This window comes from Anguilla rostrata, chromosome 8 (genome assembly GCF_018555375.3).
Source record: "Anguilla rostrata isolate EN2019 chromosome 8, ASM1855537v3, whole genome shotgun sequence".
Taxonomy (NCBI): domain Eukaryota; kingdom Metazoa; phylum Chordata; class Actinopteri; order Anguilliformes; family Anguillidae; genus Anguilla; species Anguilla rostrata.
The window spans coordinates 12,606,938-12,628,870 of record NC_057940.1 but is presented as its reverse complement, the minus strand read 5'-3'; the positions used below and the strand labels follow the sequence as shown (position 1 = coordinate 12,628,870).

The window sequence follows — 21,933 nt, the reverse complement described above, 5'->3', positions numbered from 1 at the left end:
ATTACAGTTATTCTCAGGTTCTTCACACCTTATTTCTGGCAGAGGAATAACATTTACAGGACACTCTGCCTATGCTGTTGCTTGAAAGGCATGTGGAGCAATTTGTTGCAGGCCAAGTTGGCTTGATATACCTATTAGCAACTTCACCAGGTTAATAGCGCTAATTAGACTGCCTGGCTGAAGTGTGAGGCCAATATTTGACCCTTTTGTTTTTCCATACACTTGCTGCCGATGCTTTCTTTTGTAGGGATGTGAGATAACATCGAAGTCGTGTTGCGTTGCGGATGGCCGTAATTAGCCTGAAATGGACTTGTTGGCGCTGGTCTGACGCTAAGGTCGTGGTCGACACGACGGGCTGACATGATGCCGAAACATGCATGCGGCAGAGATGTGATGCACTCAACGCTTCGCTGAAACTGCCAATTAAGTGACAATCATAGTAATCTGATTGTATTTATTTATTTATCTATCTGTCATTCTCCTGCCTCCTTAGCTATGCAAGCATATGAACAATGAGGGTATTTTACCTCCGCATACTGCCAGGGAGAACTGATGGCAGTGGTTGGTTGTTGGAAGGCTCAATAAATAAACAGAGCTGTTGAATAATTTGAATTCATGCAAAAGCGAAAGGGAAATTCAGGACAATGCAATTAAAGTGGCCAGCGGTGGGGGAAATATTCTGAGAGACCATCTGTCTGACAGGCAGCGAGACACTCACTGTTCTATTCTGCAACCGGAACTTAGCCAGTCACATGTAATTAGCTTGCAAGGTTATATTCCAGATGTTTATGATGCCATTTTGAATGTTACTGAGTCAATTGCTTATGCTGAAGTCTAAACACCTGCTTCTGAGTATTCAGGGTCTTTCTTTGCCCCTTTCAAGCCACCTTTTACGCCCCCTCCCTCAGTTACAGTCTATTTTTGCTCTTGGTTTTAATCTGTTGGTATAACAAGCAAGCATTGTGTCAACTGCGTTTCACACATAGCTGTTTCTTAGGCATTTTCCATGCTCTTAGATGTTAATGGACTCTTAATAAGGCCTTTATAAAACCCTGGTTGGCACGGCATCATCGTCACATCGAATCATTCTTCAGTTCCTGCAAGGTTTTATGACAGTTTTCACAGTAAAATGTTTAGTGTTAAATAAACTCTGACAGAGTACATTTTACTCTGACAGAGTATAATTGAATCCTCTTGGACTCATAAAAACCTTATTGCAGTTAAATTACTGTGTGAGTACAATGGTGGGCCTGTGGCTTGGAAAGGCAGTTTTACTCTTGAGTTTGCATAATGTTGGTGAAGCATTGCAGGTTTGAGGTACAGGAAGAGCTTGTGCACTGTGCACTGTTTGAGGATGTTCTCAGGCTATCCCCACCGCTCCTTCGGTTTTCTCGCCGCTGAGATCGTCTCGTCTGTCTGGAGCCCCCTTAGCCAGGCCGCCGCCGCCCTGTTCCTGTTCCGGCATTGGCGTGCCACTTCCCGGGTGGAGTCAGGATTCGGCGTGGGCTGGAGACGTTCGTGGCCGCCAGCCGTCGCTCTCCAAGCAGCGGAGACGTGGAGTCTGGTGGGGGATGAGTCAGTCGCCGGGGCGACGCGGCGATCAGGCTGAGACACGCTGGCGGGTCCCAAAACCTGACGAGCAATGAGCATTATTCACTGATTTCCCATCAGGCCCCACTGCCGTTTTTTTTTTTTGAGCGGAGGAATGGCGTATAGGGTTTGATGGTCTGATAGGACGGTAATGTGGTTGAAGGGGGAGGGGTGAGCACTCTGGGGCGCCTGCCTCTTCCTCCAGGACGTTCTTGAATGTCTGTCTTAGAAGGATTTTGTGAGATTCTTCCTGTCAGCTGCCAGCGACAGACACTTGACATAAACTCATCTCACATCAGACACACCCGGCACAGGTCTCACCCTGATATGGGGAAGAACGCCTTGAACTGCAGCGAATCCGACATTAGATCTTTTCCCAACAACGTCTTCTTTGGCACCGATTATTCCTGCGCGGCAGATTGCTGCGTACGGTTTGTTCACACGTTAGAACACAAATAAAGAGAACACAGGCCTTTTTCCCAAACAAGCTTTTGCTCTTGGAACCCGCGCCTTTTTCCCCCGTGGTCATTTCCAAAGGGGGAGGACGGCGGTTTTTCTGAAGGAACGCGGGCGTGACACTCTCATCGATCCCTGCCGGAGCTGTGCGGAGGAACATGACTGTGAGGCTTAGCGAGGAGCCCGCTCTGAAATGCTATGAAATGCCAGAGGCTTACAGAATCGATGAAAATTCACACGCCGCTGTCCTTCTCCCGTCTGCCGCTGAGGCCCTGTCACTCTGAGCCGGGCTCAAATAATAATTATTTAAAATGTTTCAGGCGCCCATTAGACACCAGCAAAACTCCTGCGGCTTCCCAACTGTTCTAAAATAAACGTTTATTTTTCTCCGGTTTTTCGGAGCTAAATTCTCTGCAGGAGGAGCCTTTGTAAATTTTTACTGGCGTCTGAAAAGTTAAAAGTGTTCAAAGTGTGCATTTGCCAAGGTCTGCTGTGAAAGCTGTTGTTCTGCTTGTGTTGGCTCGCTGATGCCCCCTGTTTTATATGGGATTGTTTTAGAAGCGTGACCAGGAGCGTGGACCTTCTGTTACGACGCAGATGCCATTTATGAGCAGTTATGGAAAATGACATCCTGCTGCTGTTATATTTTCATAAGCATTCACCTGGAACACACTTTTATGAGAACATAAACGTGTCCTCTTCTTGATTAACCTTAAGCACAGCAGCAAAAAAGGTATATAAATAGACAGCCTGTTTTAGCTGACATTTACGTCGTGAGAAACTGAATTGATTGGACTGTGTTGACGTGCCTTGTTAATCTTTTATGTATGTGTTGCATTCCTCCTGAGCTGATAGACCCGATAGGTGAGAGGAGTCACAGTTGCGTGAAGAGATGGGACACATCCCGCTGACAGAAGTGGGGTGGGGGGGGATTCTCCATTATGATCAGAGGTGGAAAGTCCAGGGGCCAGAAAGTAAAAGACCTGCCATGTGTTTCTTCCAACCCAAGGACACAGCTAGATAATTTCAATAATTAGTTCTACCTCTCGACCTCCTGGCTGTAGAATTGTACTTACTAGCAAAGCCAGGTGATTGGAACAAAATACAGGGGAGGACTTTTACTTTCTGAACCTGGATTTTTATGGGCTGAGAAGGCATGTAACGGATTCACGTAACACCCTGAAACTAGGCACTGGATACAGTATCTGTTAGCCCCTCAGTAGGTCTTGAGACTCTTTATGAGCTGTGCAATCTCTCACAGTCTCATCACACGAGAGCACCCTCTCTGGTCATTTGGATCGCTGCAGACGCTCTGCGCGTGAAGGTTCTCTTCCAATGTGAGGACTGCGCAGCTCAGCTGGCAGTCAGCAGAGTGAAGGGAGGCGCAGCCTCCTCTGTGCGCTCTTGTGATGTCACAATGGTTATTGCTGTAATGAGACTGGCTTCCTAACACAACTGACCATTCAGTATTAGAAGAAAAAGGTCTTAAAATGGAGGATAAAAAATGCAAACAGAGCTGGAGTGCGCAATTAGAGTGGATCGATTAAAGGACACCTCGGGAAAGCTACAGTTTGCGGGTAACAAGCATCTGTAAATCAGCCGATGTGTGAACTGCTGCGTTTCCAGTGTGTTCCAGTAAACTGTTACATGGAGGTTCACAATCAAAACTTATTGACCTTTTCCAGAAAGCTCAGTCCCGAGGTTTAATGAGAAGCCCACGCTACACTAGAACAGCAGGGTAAGAGCCTTAGGTGCTCTTTAATACTGCAATTAGTTTGAATCAATCTGCGTGCTCAGGATGCTTGGGAGAACCCGTGCACTCACACACGCACGCATTGAATTGCCATGAAAGCACCATTATGAAAGCACATACTGCAAGAATTAGCTCCAAATTTTATTAGCTAATAAATGATAAATGTGTTTTTAAAAATGCATTAATTCATTAATAATAAGACAAATTGGGTTTCAGGGATTTGTGCCAGTTTGCCAGTGTTGCCACACATACACACACACACGCGCACACACACACGTACACTCATATGTACAGGAGCACTTATCGAGCTGCATGTGGTGTCTCCATGCCTGAGCTGGGGGTTAGTAACCTTGGCCGAGGGTGTCGGCTAAGGGACTAATGCAGAATTTTAAGCGTGTGAAAGCACGGCATGCCTTTCCTGTTAGTGAAGAAAAAGGAGGAACAGTAAACGTGCGTTTAGTTTCGGAAGAGTCCGTTTTCAGAGAAGGGCGGCAGCACCGTGAAGGCCGCTCTGTGACGGATGGCGTGTCGCCCGATTCTGCCTCCGCCAGCAGGTTCACACGGCTTCACACGGCCGCGTTTGCAGCCTCGGCATTTCTGACCTGCGGCCGCGTGCGTGCGATGCGTTCGGCGACTCAGACCGTGCATCAGAGCAGGAACTGTGAACAAGGAAAGAGCAACCCGCCCCCCGCCGCCTCCTCCTCCCCCGCGCAGCCCCAACCCTTAGAGTAGCTTAGACTGACATACAGCCTGGTACTTCTCACGCATCTGTGTGACATGTTCTATGCTACTTATGAGTGACTAGAATGTGCACCTCATATTCAGTACAGATGTATTTGTGTGTGTGTGTGTATATAGTAGTGAGATACACACCACTATAGTACCAGTGTTTTTTGAGCACAGTAACTGTGCTCCTGTTCTTTCGGAACTGTCTGGAAATTGACTGGATTCCCACACTCTACTGAAAAATCGTTAAGTCCTCGAATTTAGAAACTTCTTGAAAACATCATTTTGATGGTGGTAGTTTTAAGTGCTTGAGTTGTTTGATAATAGTCTTTAAAGGAATTGTTCACTTTCTGTGGATCTCTGGTTTGGGTATGTTTTCGATTGGCCCAGACAGTTTTTGTGTGTGATCAAGTTACGGGTTTACAATGGCTGCAGGGGAATGCAGGGGTTTGAGATCTAAAGCAAGAAAATTCACTTCAATTAACTCAAAAAACAAAAAAGCTTGGACTGTCACATTGCATCCAGAGGTTGTACGGGTGTTTATTATGCAATTATTGTTAAAAAAAGATTATATTTAATCATATTTCTGCCTGGAACTATTTCCAATAGTGCATGTAACCTGAGACCACTGTGTTCATGGAAACAAGCATCAGCAGAATATAAACTGTATATTTATTGTGTTTTGCACACACATACTTTCTGACTGAGTGTGTGTCCATATCCAGGCCAGCCGTTGCGTTTAACTGGTCATTTACTAAAGCAACGCTAATTAAGTTCCTTGCTGTAGGGTAGGACAGTAATGTGTCATTTGGGATTCAGGCAGCTTAATGCTAATATTTCCAGCTCTCAGGACCTTGCTCCACATTGTAGTGTCGAACAGCTGCCCTAGTAGAGGTATGTGAAAGCAGGAGGCACTCTGATGCTGTGGTGGGCACCAGGCTCATAGCTGCAACGTTTTAGGTTTGAGTCCCAGAGGAAAATGGCTGCTTTTCCCTTGATCAGGTGTGGTCCACCTCTGTGACCATCGTGAACATCCACCTTGGTGACATGTTAAAAATTTACTGCAGGATAAAACACAATTAGCATTTGTTCTTTACTGTGACTTACTTTCGCATTGGTGTTCTTTTCTTCACAGGCACAGTTTGGTTGTTTTTAGTTTTCTAACTGTGTGAAGAGAGAAAATAAGCAAGTAATTCCTGATGTATGATCACTGCCCATTCAAGTTTTCTAAATTTCTGTGCTTGTGATTGGCCTGTGGTGACCTGAGTAATCATCATATTTATCCAACTTTCAGTTTCACATGTTGGAAATTCAACAGAATGCTAAGTGAACATAATGTAAGTCCGTTTAAATTCTAGTCACTAAAGGCATACTATGCAGGATTCTTAACTTGAAAGTATTATAAAATAACCATGCTAAGGCATATCTGTGATGCACTGGTAATCTCTGTCTTTATGCATTTTCCCAAAATTCATGAAACTTTACCTGTTTTTGTTGTCCTGAAATGTGTTCAGAATGTTTCTGGGCTTGGCGTTCGTTTCTGTGTGGGGAGGGGTAGGTGTGGCTACACAGCCTGTGGTCCAGGATCTGATTTCAGCTGAGCATTTGTTGACAGCTAGCTAGCTGCTGTAATGGAGGAAGAAGACAGACAGACAAACTGACAGACAGACAGACAAAGTGACAGACAGACAGAATGGGGGTGAAAACATAACCCCACGTAAACTCTCTGTTGCCAGAGGTAAGAATAATAATAATAATCATCATCATCATCATCATCATCACCATAATAATTGTTTTTGATTTCTAATTTATTTTTTCCAAATTCTTTGGGAAGAGTGTTAGCAGGTGATCATAGGCCTGATCTTCCAGCCCCAATGAGCATTGTTGAACTTTACATAAACATTTTTCTGTGCTTGTCTGAAGCATGTTGTTGCTTCAGAGATGGTTACACTTGGAAACCTTGACCTGGCTGTATTCCCTTTTATATAGCCAAATTACTTCAGTGAATCCTTGCTGTACACACACAGTCACTGTTTGAGAATTTCCCAGTGGTGCACAGACCATGAAGAGAGAGTGTGGTGGCCAGACAGCTTCATGGATAATTAACACTGGAATAAGCAGCGTTTTGCATTTTAATGAGGCTTCTGGGGACTGCTGTTTCCATGGCAGCATATTGAAGTAATATCTGGTATGATCAGGCTGTCAGATTGTATACTCTGCCATATTTATGATGGTAAAGTATATCTTACATCTTAATATATTAAATCTAGGTATTAGTCTTCGGAAGAAAGGTAACAATGGGTTGCAGAGAACCAGAACAGGTGCCGATGGTAATAGGCCTTTCAGGGAATCATTCAGCAGTCTAAAACAAACAAAAACTGTATTTGTCACACTGAAACAAAGTGAAGAAACACGTGTGTTTATTGAAACAATTTAAACTTTCTAAATAGCACATGTAGCAAGAAAAAAATGCAGTGAAACTATTAAATTCAGCAGCAGCAATAAGTATAGTAAAAGAGAAACAGGCTTCAAAAAGAGTTAAAAGGAAGAATTTAAATATGATAAAATGGAATACATTTGTTCTATATATTTTTATTTTATACTGCCATTGCCAGTGTTTTGTTTTATCATTGTGTCCTATTCTATAAACACTGGGGTCAGGATGGGCATCCAGTCTAATGTGTGTAATATTATCCGATATCATTTCATCATTATAATCTAATGATAAAAATATGGCTATGTGCTTCTTTATTAGTTCTATACTGTTCTATACTGTATCAACAAGAAAATGTTTATACAATTGAAATGAATATTATACTGCCAGTATCCAATTTTTCTTAAGTATTTTTATGGGATATTTTATAAACTTGACGGGTGGTTGGGAGAGTATCCAGTTTAAGAAAGTAATTATGTAATTCAATGGTAAGGGGGGAATAATCACTTAATGACAAATACGCTAATTGAGTTAACAGTGATTGGACTGAACCCTCCATTTCTATTTCAACTTTTTACAGCAGGCACTGCATGTTTCAAAAGTTTTAACCCTGTTTTGGCTCCTCTTTGTAAATCTGACTGTCCTGCACAAGTGTTCTTACGTAGACTCCAGCATCAAAAAGGTCATTCCAGTGGACAGGCAGGCCTCTGACTTCTAGCTCAACCCTAATGTGAGAAAGATAGATGAAACTATGCGAACGCTCCGAAAATAGAGCCTTAAGTGGGTATAATTTGATTTTCTCTGAAAGTGCTTGTCTGCTGAGACCTCTTGTCTTCTCCAATAATGCGAGTTGTCTTTATTAATGGTCACACAGACTTGGCAGAGTCAGCCATTTTCAACCGCCTGGACATTGTGCCATGGATTACGCTCGTCTTCCTTGTCAATTCAACACATTATTCCCTGTTTATACTATGTAACTACAGTAACGTCCAGGTGTTTGATGTGTAATCAATAAAAAATGGTCTAAATTTGTTAAATGTACAGTAACTTAGTGTATCTAAAACTCATTAGAGTGTACTTTGTGAGATTATGGCTGCACCTGAGTAATTACTTTGGCTGAATGTCAGCGCACAGCAATTTTTTATGCTTCAACTTCCTTGTGTAAACATACTGATCAGTCTGAGGTTTTTTTGTTTTTTTTTCGACAGTCTGCAATCCGTGTGAAAGCTATGAGTTGTGTGGGCACTCACATTGAGTTCCATGTCGACTTACATTTACACCTGTGACATTTGACAGCTATGACTGGAAGTTCATGATGATGCTGCACGGCTGGCTTCTTACAGCCAGAAGTGGGGGGGGTTAATTTTGGCCACGGTTGCTCAGGTTACCACTACATTAGATGCTATCAGATTCTGCTTTCAGTGGGATACACACCGCTTCTCTAAGTGATGGCTTTCTCCTGGGGCTTGTTCGTGCAGAATGTTTCATGCCACTTAAAACATTCTCTCTGTTGATCGGGAAGTAAACACTTGTTCGTTTTTTGCACAAACGATGAAAGCCAAAGATGAAAATTGTGAAAGAATTGTCTGTCATTTTAAGTTACGAATTGCCTTAATTACTTTGCACTTTTCAAAAATAGTTTTCAGGTTAATTGGTAACCATTTGCTTTGAGGAATCTGTCTAAAATGCACATTCTTGAGCTCATTAGAGTCGACGCACAAGCCCTGTTCTGAAGTGATTTTTGTGAGCCAGTGGTCTGCTCGGAGAAGACATTTTCATTCCCTGACAACTACAACGCATCGGATTCGCAGGTTGCCGCTAATTGAGCCGTTCCTGCTGTAAAGTCGCTGGAGGAAATTCTGTTCCCCGTTTCTTTAACACACTTCCAATTTGCTTTTCTTCCGCTCCAGGAGCTATGCCAGTTCCTGACCAGCCGTCTGAGCAGGAAAAGACAGGCATGCTGAGCCCCGTGTTGAACGCGTCCAACGGCGACGGGTCCGAGACAGAGACCACGTCCGCCATCCTGGCCTCCGTCAAAGAGCAGGTAGGTCCCGTCGCAGTCCTGAGCGGTCTTGAAGAATACCGACCTGTCTCATGGTGATGGGAGTGAAAACGCTCCCTTAGATTTGTTGTACTTCTTCTCCCATCATGGAATTTGTTGTGGGCCCAATTTGTTTTGTAATATTCTAAATGTCTTCAGTTTTGGGGGATGTGGTCAAGGACTGCAGGATTGAGGATGCCAGGAATCACTAAAGGCTACTTCAGTTCTTCACTGTTTGAGTGCTTCAGTCAGTAATTAAAACATGTAACTATGTAAAAGTACTAAAACAACAGTGCTTCAGTGGCGTTGCACTCTTGTGTGAGTACTTTCACCCTATTTGTTTCAGAGAAAACAAATGGCATTTATTATACAGCTATTTGGCAGAAGCTTTTAGGCAAAGTGACAAGTGTTGAAAAATGTCAGTGGCGAAAAAGGACAATTTCAGCAGTGTAAAATGGGTCTCTGAACTCTGAATGATGTGAATTTTTGGAAAAGAAAGAAAAATGGTCTGGTAATCTATGGCGTGCTAAACAGAGAACACCATGTGACTATAATGCACTGGAACGTCCTGTGTTTGCTAACTTTAATAAAATAAAGTGAATAATGTTGTTTCTCACACCGGTGTTTCTTTCACCATTCCTAATGTTCCTGTGCATTCCTGTAAGCGTCTGCATGCATTTGTCACTTTAATTCCAGCGTCTGGAAGAGCAGTGGCAGGGGCAACTGATTACAAACAGAATGAGTGGAGAAGAATTAGATTTTTTTCTTTCCATTCCAAGGGGTCCAATCAGTTTGAAAGCTTTTTTCAGTCTGACAATAAGCTCAAGATTGTGAGAGAAGCACATTTGTATAGTCACCTTAAAATACAAGATTACAAAAAAAGAATAAATTTCAGGGTATTCGAGGTTTTCATGCTAGTTGCCATGGAGGTGGACATCTTTACTTTAGCCAGAATGGGTATTGGTTTATTTTGACCAGTATTGTGACTTCTGGGTTGGACTGCTGGTCTGGATTTTCAAGCATAATCAGACATATCCACTTTCAGTAGCTAGGTGGCATGTATGCTATTATTAGTTACATCTTATAAATATAACTGGCTTTCAGTTTATGAAATATATAGGGTTAGCATGGTATTTAAAAGGATAAAAGGATAGAGTGGAAGGATTTCCCTTCTTCTGGCCTGATAAAATCCGGTCTATGATAAGTATCCTACTGTATATAATTCCACAAATCTCTGAGACGTACTTAAAAAGGATGCATATGATGACAGCCCTGTGGTCATTGTACTAAATATTTGCATATTTGCACACCAAACACACTTTACCCCTTTACCCCAATAAAAAATGCATGTATATTGTATATTGTTTAATACAAATCAGAAGAACTGTAACAATTATTCAATTATATGCCATATATTTTGGGTTTTATTTTAGTTGATGTGAGTAAAAAGTATATAATAAATAAAACTACAGAAAACCCATTTTTTTCTTTGGCTCTCAGTAGAGATGGTTAGCAGTGAACGTACTTTGTGAGATATGTCTTTGAGGACTGCATAGTGATTCCATAATTGTGATTTCTATTACCAAATTTAAAGACTTTTGGAGTGACCCAGAGACATTTGTGTTGAGAAGCTGGCCTATTTTAATTATAGTGTTCTTTTCTATGTAAAAAAAGAAAAGAAATAAAAGAAGCTACATTGTACATGTAGGAAGCAAGCAAGAATGAACACCCCACCACACCACCAGGCCAAATCGTCCCGATGTCTCTCTCTCCACACACAGAGGCTTATTGAGGTTTCCAGAGATGGTGACTTTCCCCATGCAGATCTGGCAAACCCGTGCCAGCGGTATCTGTGCCAGACTCTGCGGGCCTTAGCGGTTCCACTCCGCGGTTCAGCGACGCCCCGCGTGTGGGACCGGTGCTTTCCAAAACGCGCCGGCCGCTTCATAAATTCACCCTGGAGTTCCGTTTGCTGTGAAACGGGCTGTTTGCCCTGTAAAATATGGACGCGCCAGCCACCAGCTTTCCACATAGCATTTGTCCTACCGACAGTGGAGCTGAAACATTTCAGAGTTTACCTGCATTATTTCTGCCTAAATGTTCATGTGTGACTTTCCATATCCATGAATGATCATTCTTTCAATTTGTGGGTAATTTTTGGGGCTATTGACCACTGCAATTTCACTGTTTTAAAAAAATTAAATAAAAAAATTATTGTTGTATTCTTAGCCTGAGTGAGTGCCAGCTGTTGATAAACGAAACCTTTTTAGTGAGAATTCTTGGCTTTTTTGAGCATGTGTTTAACAACCGGTCCTGGAAAACTCCTTCAGACAGCAAACCTCTAGAGGTTAGTTTATCCTGTGTGCCAGGCAACAATGCAAATTTGAAAATTTCATAGAACATACAAGCAATTCATCATATGATTAGGCCTTCTGGTGGAGGCTTTAAACCTGAACATCGCACTAATGATAATAAATAGCAACACTGCATAAACAAAGTAACGATACTGGTCGTAAACACGGTCATTTGTGTCTACACATTTCTAACTGAGTTCATTGTCTGTATACAGCATACAGTGGTGTATTTTCCCTCTAGGAATATTGTAATATACCTGTGAAATACAGGTCTGTGATATACAGGCCTTGCTTGAATAATGAGGCTTCTAGATTGTGAAAACCAGAAAGAGTGCTCGCAACCAGAGGCGGCACGTTGCATCAACACATGCAGTTTGCCGCAGTTGTGTTAACACGTCATTTTATTTAAATGTATTTTTATGCATTATGGAGGTCTGCTGAAATGACTCGCTAATCTGGATTCAATCTATATATTTCTTTTTTTCTGACTTACTAGTAAAAGCAGGAGTTTTTTCCTATAGTTAGCCAATGTTAGTGGTGGCCGCAGCTAACTTGCCAGACTGTATCTGTAGAATAAACAGTGTGAAAAGTTGTGAGGGACGAGTGCTTATTTAACTTGTGGACAGTGAATAAAGATGTAGCCTAATGGAGATTGAAGGTTGTGCATGCAGGTGGACATATAGGCTTTACACAGTGCTGTGGATTCCTTTTGTGGATTGCAAGGATCTTGTCTAAATTGATAAACGACTTTGGACTTTGCAGTCAGTAGGTTACGGGTTTGAATCCCGGGTGGGGCACAGTTGTTGTAACGTTGAGCGAGTTTCAACCTGAGCTGCCTCAGTAGATGTCCAGTTCAGTACATTTTATGCAAATCGACTTGGAAAAAGGTGGCTTCTAGGCTTGTGCCATTCTTACTGATTCATTTTTGCTTGCTCTTTGTTAGTTTGTTTTTTCCTGCTTTCTCTGCTGTCATCCTATGTCTATGTAACGTGTTGCTAAAAGGTTAGAGTGGGTTGCACTGTCAGTATTGAGGAATTGTTAAACACAAACACCATATGCTGTGTAAATATCCTTTCTGGGATTGCAGCTAATATTTTTGGCTTGATGCTTTAGGGATTACATTCATTTTGTGCTCTGATGTACAGTCCCTGTTGAAACAACTTGACAGACATTTTGGAAAGTAAAAAAGGAGGCTTGGATCAAATGACATATGATCAGAGCTGCAAAATGTGATATTTCATATTGGGGAAAAACATGTTTTCCAACATAACTATTGACAAGTAAATATAGATTAATTTAGTCCCCTGAATGCAGAGATGAGAATAGGATTGCAAGGAAATGATATCTACTTATAACATGCAAATGATAACCTAACTTCTACCAAGGTCTCTGAGGTTTACAATTCCTTGTTGACAGCACAACTATACAGTTATCAGCGTTCTCTGCATATCCTTCAGTACAATGTTGAGCCTTGAGAAATTAAATGATTTCGAGCCTAGGGCAGAATACATCCATCTGTAAATTTAGAATTGCACTTGTAAATGGTACTGGGTTAGGCTATTCAATCCTGGGTCCTGAGGGCCACAGTGCCTGCAGGGCTACTCAGAACTGGTCCCATAGGGCCACAGTTCCTATTGGGCTACTCGAACCTTATCCTGGACAGCAGTGCTACCATCCCTGGTCCTGAAGGGGCTGCAGTGTCCGCAGGCTTTCAGTTCAGCCAAGCAGTGAACCACTCACCTAAATTAAATGTTGTATTATTTAAACTAATTGAGCTTTGTCGCTTGTGACTGTGTTTGAATAAATCTGGAGATTGGAGAGCTGTGGTGTTGTTTGCAAATTGGAGAGTTGGAGTGTTGCCTTCGAATTGGAGATTTGCTTGCTACCGTGAGATGCAGGAGGAAAACTATTTGTTTGAATAACTCGTCCCAATAAGACACAGCTGTTAAAGTTATTTAAACGAAAAAGTGGACATGGCATAAATTCAAAAGATGAAAGGAAATGAAAGCCACTAAGCAGTCAGAAGTATAGCTTTTAAATACCTGATTAAAACGTGCCTGCTAAGCGCACTCACATACCCCCAACACCCGAGAAATGATTCAGAATGACACCGCATGTCACTCGGCACTGACCCCCCATTTCATTACTACCCCCTCATTTCCACCTCACTTAATGTATCCCCCGTGTGTGCTTTCTAGTCGGTTTGTGTGTGTGTGTGTGTGTGTGTGTGTGTGTTCAAATACAAATCAGTTTAAAACAAATCCAAAATGAAAGGTCGGCGGGGAGGCATCCCGCTATTGTAGCTGAAGGTGCTCTGGAGGTTGGCCCCATGCTTGGGGGCCTGCGGGGGGAGTGTTGCCCGGGCCCTTCGTTCAGGCAGGGGGGGTTTTACTTATTCTGAGCCTGGCCTGGCAACACGTGTAGATGTGAATGTGGGCTGACAAGGCCTGCATTTCAGATGGCCTCTGCAGCTGGCCCCGCTGACTTCCAGTGGGGGGGGAGGGTGGGATAACCTCTTTCTGGTAGGAAGTGCAGCGGCGTGCAGGAATATGAGATTAAGCCAGAATGACCCACAGTGGCAGTCTGGCTGTCAGCCTGCCCCCACCCCAAGCCAACCTGTCTTTCACTGCTCCCCTCCACTGCTCTAATTCTGCTGGGAGGCCCCAGTGCTGCTGCAGTTGAATTCAGGAGGGTAAAATGGCCGCCACTGTGAGATCCAGGGACTCACTCTTAGTGACCCCCTCCTTTTTGGTTCATGTCAGCCCCAATCAGGAATAACATTACATTGCTCAACATTTTATTTGGCAGATGCCTTTATCCAAAACGACGTACAATGAGTGCATACAGAAGGTCGTTGGAACAAATAGAGAACACAGGTCAGATCTCATAAAGCATCAGTTATCCATAGCCGTCTAACAGTACAGTGGCCAAAAAGATTCTGTATCTGTGTTACAGAGATTGAACTGTTTAAACTTTGCATTTAAAGTTCCATCCCTACATTGGTGAACTGGCCCTGGAGCTCCTACACTTCAGAAATGAAATAGGCATTGAACTCCTTAGCTGTAACAGGAAGGAACACCAAGTGTATAATCTCAACAGTCTCTGGTCACCACATCTGAACTCTTGTGCTTAGATGTGACCCTTGGAATTGTGTACATTTTTCAATCATGGAAAAAGACTTTTCTACAAATGGCCCAGCAGAACCAGGTCACATTTGCCAAAGAAAACTGAAAGAATAAATGTTTTCATGAATAAAAAAAGTCAACAAATAAATACCTCTGCTTGGCGCAGGGCCTTTCTTATCTGTTTTCTTTTTTGTGCTTAGCTAGGCCAATGTCAAATACCAGATCAGAAGAACAACAATTCTGGTAATGGGTCCCTCAACACATCCAACTCAAAAAGTCCAAACCTAAAATGTATGTTTTATAATGATCTAGGTTTTAAGGATTCAGTATCTAAAACACAGATCTAGTTGAATTTGTGCCGAAGGCACAGAAATTGAATTATTGGGGAAAGATATTTATTCAGTTGTACCGTCAGCATTGAATTAATGAGAGCAGTGCTGGACTGAAGAAACCCATACATCTGTACACCCCAGGACATGGATTGGAAACACAGACAGAGACCAAGTCTTCTGGGCCCAGGAAGCTTGCAGGTTTTACCATTTAAACATGTGGAAACGGAAAGCATTGGCTTGGATTTATGGAAATTAGGTCTTTGGCTTTCTGGAGATCTGACTGATTTATTAGGGAAATCGGCCTGGATTCTGTCAAGGATTACCCTTAACCTTGACTTGCAAACAAATGCAAGTTTCTATTTCTCCTCCTTTTTTTTCAAATGATAATTTGGTGAGTTAGGCACTTAACATTGGCAGATAGAGTTTTTCAGGAAAAAAGTAAAATTCGCATTTTATTTGTGGGTAGCAAGTCGAGGACAAAATGAGAAATGTTGTTTTGCCAACAGCAAACATCATGCATCAGTCCCTCTCCAAGAACATCACAGCAGTAAGTTGGTTGTCCAGATGCTTCCTGTACAGGATCTGAAGAATCCGCCCCCCTTCCTCACCACCTGCTCAAATCAGCTATTAGTCCAGTCTCTGCTCACCTCCCGTCTGGTCTGCTGCAACTCCTTCCTCCCTGGTCTTCTGCCTCCCCCATCAGACCTCTGCTGCTCGTCCAAAACGCTGCTGCTGGCCTGATCTACAACCTCCCCCAGCTCAGTCATGTGATCTCTCCCTCCATTAGCTGCCTTTTATAGGCTTGCATAAATGCAAAACCTTGCTATTAACCTGCTGGGCTTTTTGTTATATCTTCCGAGGATCATCAGACCCTACACATCAGCCAGACCTCTCTGTTCTGCTACCCCTTGGCACCTGACCCTCCCTCCTGCAAGTCTCTTGCCTGTTCTGGCCCCCCAGTGGTGGAATGAGCCTCCCATTTTGGTCAACACAGCAGCCTGAACACCCACACCTCAATGGCGTGCATCATGGCTCCGCTGACCCACTTTGAAATTTTAAGCAGAAGTGTGTGACAATGCCCAGGCCTTTTTTTCTAACCCCTCTCACCCTATAGGCTATAGCGAGTATAAACTTAAAGTTCTATATTGTGGCTACTTTAGTTCCATATGTGCATTCATTTTCATTTGCTTTTTTAAATGGATACATGCTGAAATGTTAATTTATTTCAACGCACCCACATTTTTTCATTAGTTTTGATGTTCGCGGCTCTTGTCAAACTGTTTGTAAAGTAAACATTTTTTTTAAAAACTTGCAGCTACATTGTGAGACAGAGTAAAGGGTACAAGATTGATTCTAGCCCAAAGCTACAAAAGCCTTTTCTTTCCTGTGAATTAAGAGGATAGTTATAGCCCAAAATGAGAAATAGCGGAGTTTTGTGGCCATGTGACTATGTGTACTATATAAAATTATTTATAGCATATTTATTGGGCCCGGTTAGTAGCAATACAGTAATAGCCAAAAGCCAGCGACAATTGGTTGTGATTAGGGTGGAGGGATGAGGGCGTAGGCTGTTTACCACAGCAAAAAGACCAAAAAAGACAAAACAAGCCCCCCCCTCGATTGTGTTTGCGGCTCCAGAAGGTTAATAGATTTTGATGTGTATCTGGGTTGTAAACTGTCAGTGTGCACGTGTCCCTCCAGTGCTAGCAGCAAGCTGCCTGCTGTCCTTTCATGATAAGGAGGGACGACACTGGCAGTGTGATGTGTGTTAGAGGGGGGGTTTGGGCTTTGTACAACAAACCCACCCCCCCCCCCCCCCGCCCCACCTCCCCATATCCGCCTGTCACAGAATACAGCCAGCTGCAGAAGACAGTCTCTTTGCCAGACACATCGTGTTACATGCTACATGCATAGCGCTTAGCGTTCTCATCCGGGAAACAGTCCATCATCCTCAGCTCAGATGTCTTTTATTGGTATGATATTAACTGCTCTTATCAAAGGAGTGGATCTAGCCTGTGCAAGCCAAGGTGAACATCAGGGAATAATGCCTGGATAATTTTATACTCTATCACCCTTTCCATCCCTCTCTATATTATTATGTCTTTCTCTCTCTCTATCTCTCTCTCACACACAGAACCTCTCTCTCTCTCTCACTCTCTCTCTCCTCTCTGTCTCTCTTTCTCTCACACACACATGCACAAGTGCACGCACACACTGTCTCTCTCTGTCATACAGATGCACATACACACTCACTCTCTCTCTCTCTCTCACACACACACAGACACACATACATGTTAAATTAAAAAAACATTTGAATTTAACTGTATAATGTATGTTATGATTATGATACAGTAGCACTGGAGATAAAATTAAATGTCACAGAAAAATGCATACTGAAATGCATGCTAAAATGAAAAATCCAATTGCATGTAGGGTCCTACTTTAAGGAAGAAAACACATTTGCTAAGCATGTGTAAGCTCAAGAACTATCACAGGTCAAAAAATGTCTTAATGGTTTCTGTAGGGCAGGGAGTCTTGAATGTATCTGCAATATTGTGGGGGGGGGACTGTATGTATCTTACGACCCCGTAGTTCTCACATTTTATGATGGAGTGCAGCTCTTTCGCAGCGTCTTCATAGCTGCAGTGTGGGCACCACGTGTCCTCTCTGGGTAGCCATGGTTTATTCTGTCAGCCAGTGTCTGCGGGCTACACTCCTGCAGTCTGAACCCATTTCTTAGCTTAATATTTTTCACCGCTGACAGGTCATCGGTCACAGTGTGGTGTATTTTAAGGGCTTAGTACCACTGACGTCTCTCTCTCTCCCTTTCTCCCTCTCTCTTTCTTTTTCCCCTTCTGTCATTCGTCTCACTGCTTCCATGTTCTATACTGCATCCTCTCATTTGTCTACTCGTGTTTATTTTTTAAAACATCATTTTAGAATAAAAATGAGTTAATTTCTAATTGTGCCTCAAGTCACTGCTCTGCCACACACACCTGTGCAATCAGCACTGCAGAGATAGCCTGTGTGCTATGCTAATGCACTGACCTACAGTACGTGCAAGGCACTGTCTTACACGTTGGAGCCAACATGGCCCTTTCAGGACTGTCAGCACCAATCAGAGGGAGTGTTTCTGATTAGAAGCAACAGATTTTACAAACATGTTATTACAGTATAGCACAGTTGAATTAGGAAAATAGAAATACAATTAAAAAACTGAAGCGTATGGTAAAAATAATAATTAGTGAATGCATGAATATGTAGCAGTTATCCAGTTATTCCATCTTTAGTATAAGTCTGGTTTCTTTTGGCAGATAATGTTTCTGATATGGTGCATTGGCATTCTTTTCCATTACTCTATGACAGTGAGACAGCACTAATTAGCATGCCTATCTGTGAAAAATTACTAATGGGTAATCATGCATGCCTTATGCGTATGGGTCATCAGAAAAATGAAAGATGAAAATGGCAGAAGGGGACAGAACCATTCTTGTGTGACTACACCAGGATGATCAAGCTGACTGAAACATTCCGCTCTTCGGTGACGCGGTGGCAAATCATGTGCTGTCACTGACCTACCACTCACAGTTGGTACGGACAGCATCAAAGCTCAATACAAGTCTATGGGGCTCATCACTTTCCTGAAAGGCACCTTGCAGGACATTGGCTATGTTGCTTGCAATGTAGAAGTGGCAGTAGCTTGTGATTATGTGCTTTTGGTAGTGTTTGTGCAAGGTTTTCTTAGTCACATTATTTCGCAGGCGTCAAGATGAACTCTGACTTGGTCGTACCATGTTTGTGTGACCCTTCTTTATAACACAGGTGAACCTGACTTCCCACACTCTTCGTCTGCAGCAGTGCGTTGTTAAGATGTGCCCCGTTCAATCCCTGGCTGCAATTATAACTGTGGCAGTGAATCAGCTTTCGATGCTGCATTTGCTCTCCATTTAATTGATTCGGAAAGCAAAGAGCCAAATTAGCCTCCTGAATGGAGGGCCAGTGAAATGTGCCTGCTGCGTCATCGCTGTGTAAGGATATTTAGCAAATGTACATTCATACCAAAGTTCATGAAGTCAGGGTTAAGTATTTCATTTTTTGAGCGTTCATAAAAACAACAAAGCTTTCGCTGGCAGAACTCTTCTCTGAAAGCACAAAGGATTGTGCTTCAGTTGAATAGAACTTATTTTCCAAACAGGGTGCTTGTTCAAGCTAATAGTAAAACAGCTAATTTCATATCTAGGCAGCCATTTTCCTCTGGTGAATATGTTGTCTCAATTTTCTGTAAAATACCTCACCAGGTAGGATGTTGAGTGTGATGGTCTTTATCAGTGTATCTCACTGTCATTTTGCTGAAGTTAATAAATGAATATTCTTGTGTCTTGCCAAATGTGGTTCATCAGCTTTTGGCCTGGCCCTTACAAACTCTTTATTCTCATATGGAGGATTCTTTTTAGGGAGTCAGAATTGCTTAGGTTTGTAGACTATAGCCCAACTCCATCATAGTCTGATCTGTTTCCTGAGGTAATAAATCGTCACAGAACCACAGCTGCACCGTGCAAATCTACTATGAGAAAAATACAATATAAGGGTTTTTTTTCCTTTATTTTTAAAGGGACAATGTGCTGTAAGCAGGCATTAAAAATGTATTTTAATGCAGCACCTTGTTTAACAAGAATAGTATAAATATTAATAAGTAAAAAAGAGTGGATGTTTTGAGTTAACGTGGCTTGGTTTCAAACCCACAACATTGTTATTTGTCAGTGTGGATAGAGAATTCATGCAGCTGTTCTACTTTATATGTGGGGTTGTTCCTAAACTTGATATGATGTTGTTAAATTTCATTTGGACACATGAGCATGAACACACCCAGACAGCGCTATGTATATTCAAGTTTTACTAATGTATGGGTGTCACCTTATCACTCGTTTAAAATGCATGGGCTGTTTCATTGTGTTAAAAAATATGTATCTTTAGGATGGACATCTTAGTGAATCACAAAAAAAAAGCTATATCACTAGAAGAATGTACATTCACATTGTTGTAAACATTTTCTGAAGGTTTTATATTTTCAACGAATGTCAGCAAGTGGTAAAATCATAGTGTTTCATAAGAAATAGAGAAAAAAATAGTTGCTTTTAAATTCTTTATTCAAAGTTAGAACACAACTTCAGTAAGACAATAAAGTGTCTTGTTTGTGATGCTTACTTTTACAGCAAATCCCCTGCTTCTGGAAGCATTTATGAGCATCCTCAGGGCCTTTTTAAAAATAGTTTTATATTTCTCTGTACTCTCTAATGAAAAACTTGGCTGGCAGTAAGGCTTGCTTGTGTTATCGACTACAGGAAGAGGATCAGATTGGAAGCAGGAAGTGCACATCATGGATAGTAAATGCCATGTGTTCAGGAACTTGATCCTGATCATAAAATGCATCTAATTTAAACTTAACTTAAGGACGAAACACACAATATCCAGGCTACAGAGGATGGGCATTCGGGGGGAAAAATATTAAACTATCTCTATTAAACTATTGCTTTTGTTTTTATTTGAGACAGGATTTTGACAGAAGTTCCAAAAAAATATTATTTGTCATTGTTTCAGATCTGGACTTTGTTTTTTGTGACATATGTGTGAAAGCCCTCCATTTTACTTTAAATCTGCTTTGCTGAAGGAGTCAAGAGAACTGTCATTTCCATTATCTTCAGCAGATGACTGAAAAATCCACACGTCACTCAACTGTCAGTCAACACAGTGTACAGACAATTAAGGGTGCAGTTTTTACAAGATTTTCAGATTTATAAACGCACTTTGACCTCATTTCCCTGGCAACATGTTTATGCAAGTTTGTTTTTTAGTATTATGAGCTCTTTTCTCTCACGCATTCCCCATTTATTTTGGCAGCCACTAAATGCTTATTGTGCACAACACAAAAAGTTTGATTTGTCTCTCAAAATTTAGGACAGGATGTTTTGTGGATAGGCGCTGTACAGGCCTTTGTGTTAATGGCTTACAGCCCTGTTGGCGGCATGATAAATTCAGACAGGGTGGAAAGGTATGGACTGAAAAATGAATTGACTGCTTGCTCTGTTCTGGGTGTATAGGCCCTTCTCTTCTCTAATTGCTTTCATTAGGTGTGAAAGAATAGGATAATTTAATACTCATAGTAAAATGGACTTTATTTGATAGGAGTAGATGTGCTTTTACTTCCATTAAAGTAAAGTGCTAAAAGGCTGATTTTTTTCTTAGGGTCTTGGTGAATTATATTAGCTGTTGAGTGAGTCAATTACTCCTATTTGCACTTATGTCTGGCGGATTCCAGACACTTTCATCGAATCTCTGTTTTTTGAATTGTTCCAAAAAAAAAGCTTCTTCTTTTTTTTTTTTTTCCGAAAAGCTAACCCCTTTCTGGTAAGAGACATCTCTCCGGACTATAAATAAATAAAGAAATCAACAGAAGTGAAAACGCAATTTTGAACACGATGTTTAGATACTGGAGCAGTCAGTTTGCGGATAGCGAAAATAGGACTTGGTGTGGACAAATCCAGCAGGGATTTGGGAGGGCAGAGATTCTGGGAACCATGCAGAAATGCTCTGTGCTTCCCCCACTGTGTGTGCTAGCAGCGGTCGCTAATGCCGTTTTCCACACATCTCTCCTCTCTTATCTGTTTTCGGATGGAGGTGTCAGTGTTGTGTCCAATTTTAAACAAGAAGGGCGCTCCAGCAGGCTAGCGTCATTCGGTAAAATTAAAACTGCCACGGGCCACCCGTCAGTGTCACGCTGCCCTTGATGAATTAGCCTTGTTTTCTGGATATTACATTACATTACATTACAGGCATTTAGCAGACGCTCTTATCCAGAGCGACTTACACAACTTTTTACATAGCATTTTTACATTGTATCCATTTATACAGCTGGATATATACTGAAGCAATGCAGGTTAAGTACCTTGCTCAAGGGTACAACGGCAGTGCCCTACCCGGGAATCGAACCTGCGACCTTTCGGTTACAAGCCCAGTTCCTTACCCACTGTGCTACACTCCATCCTGATATGGATATGAGCGCATCGCACGGTGACACGTTTAGGGAGGGAGAGATGCATTTCGCTGCCCGTTGGATGTGGAGAT

The 21,933-nt window shown here is 42.1% G+C and overlaps 1 protein-coding gene across 7 annotated transcripts in view; it reads left to right on the top strand.

Annotated features, from left to right (window-relative positions):
- Positions 1-21,933, top strand: part of LOC135260850 (catenin delta-2-like) — a 178,266-nt gene that overhangs the window by 18,244 nt on the left and 138,089 nt on the right. For all 7 annotated transcript variants that reach the window (XM_064346484.1, XM_064346485.1, XM_064346488.1 and 4 more), the window contains exon 2: positions 8,870-9,003. In XM_064346484.1, the coding sequence (XP_064202554.1) occupies positions 8,875-9,003 (129 nt within the window). In that variant the 5' untranslated portion in view covers positions 8,870-8,874. The remainder of the gene's footprint in view (positions 1-8,869; positions 9,004-21,933) is intronic.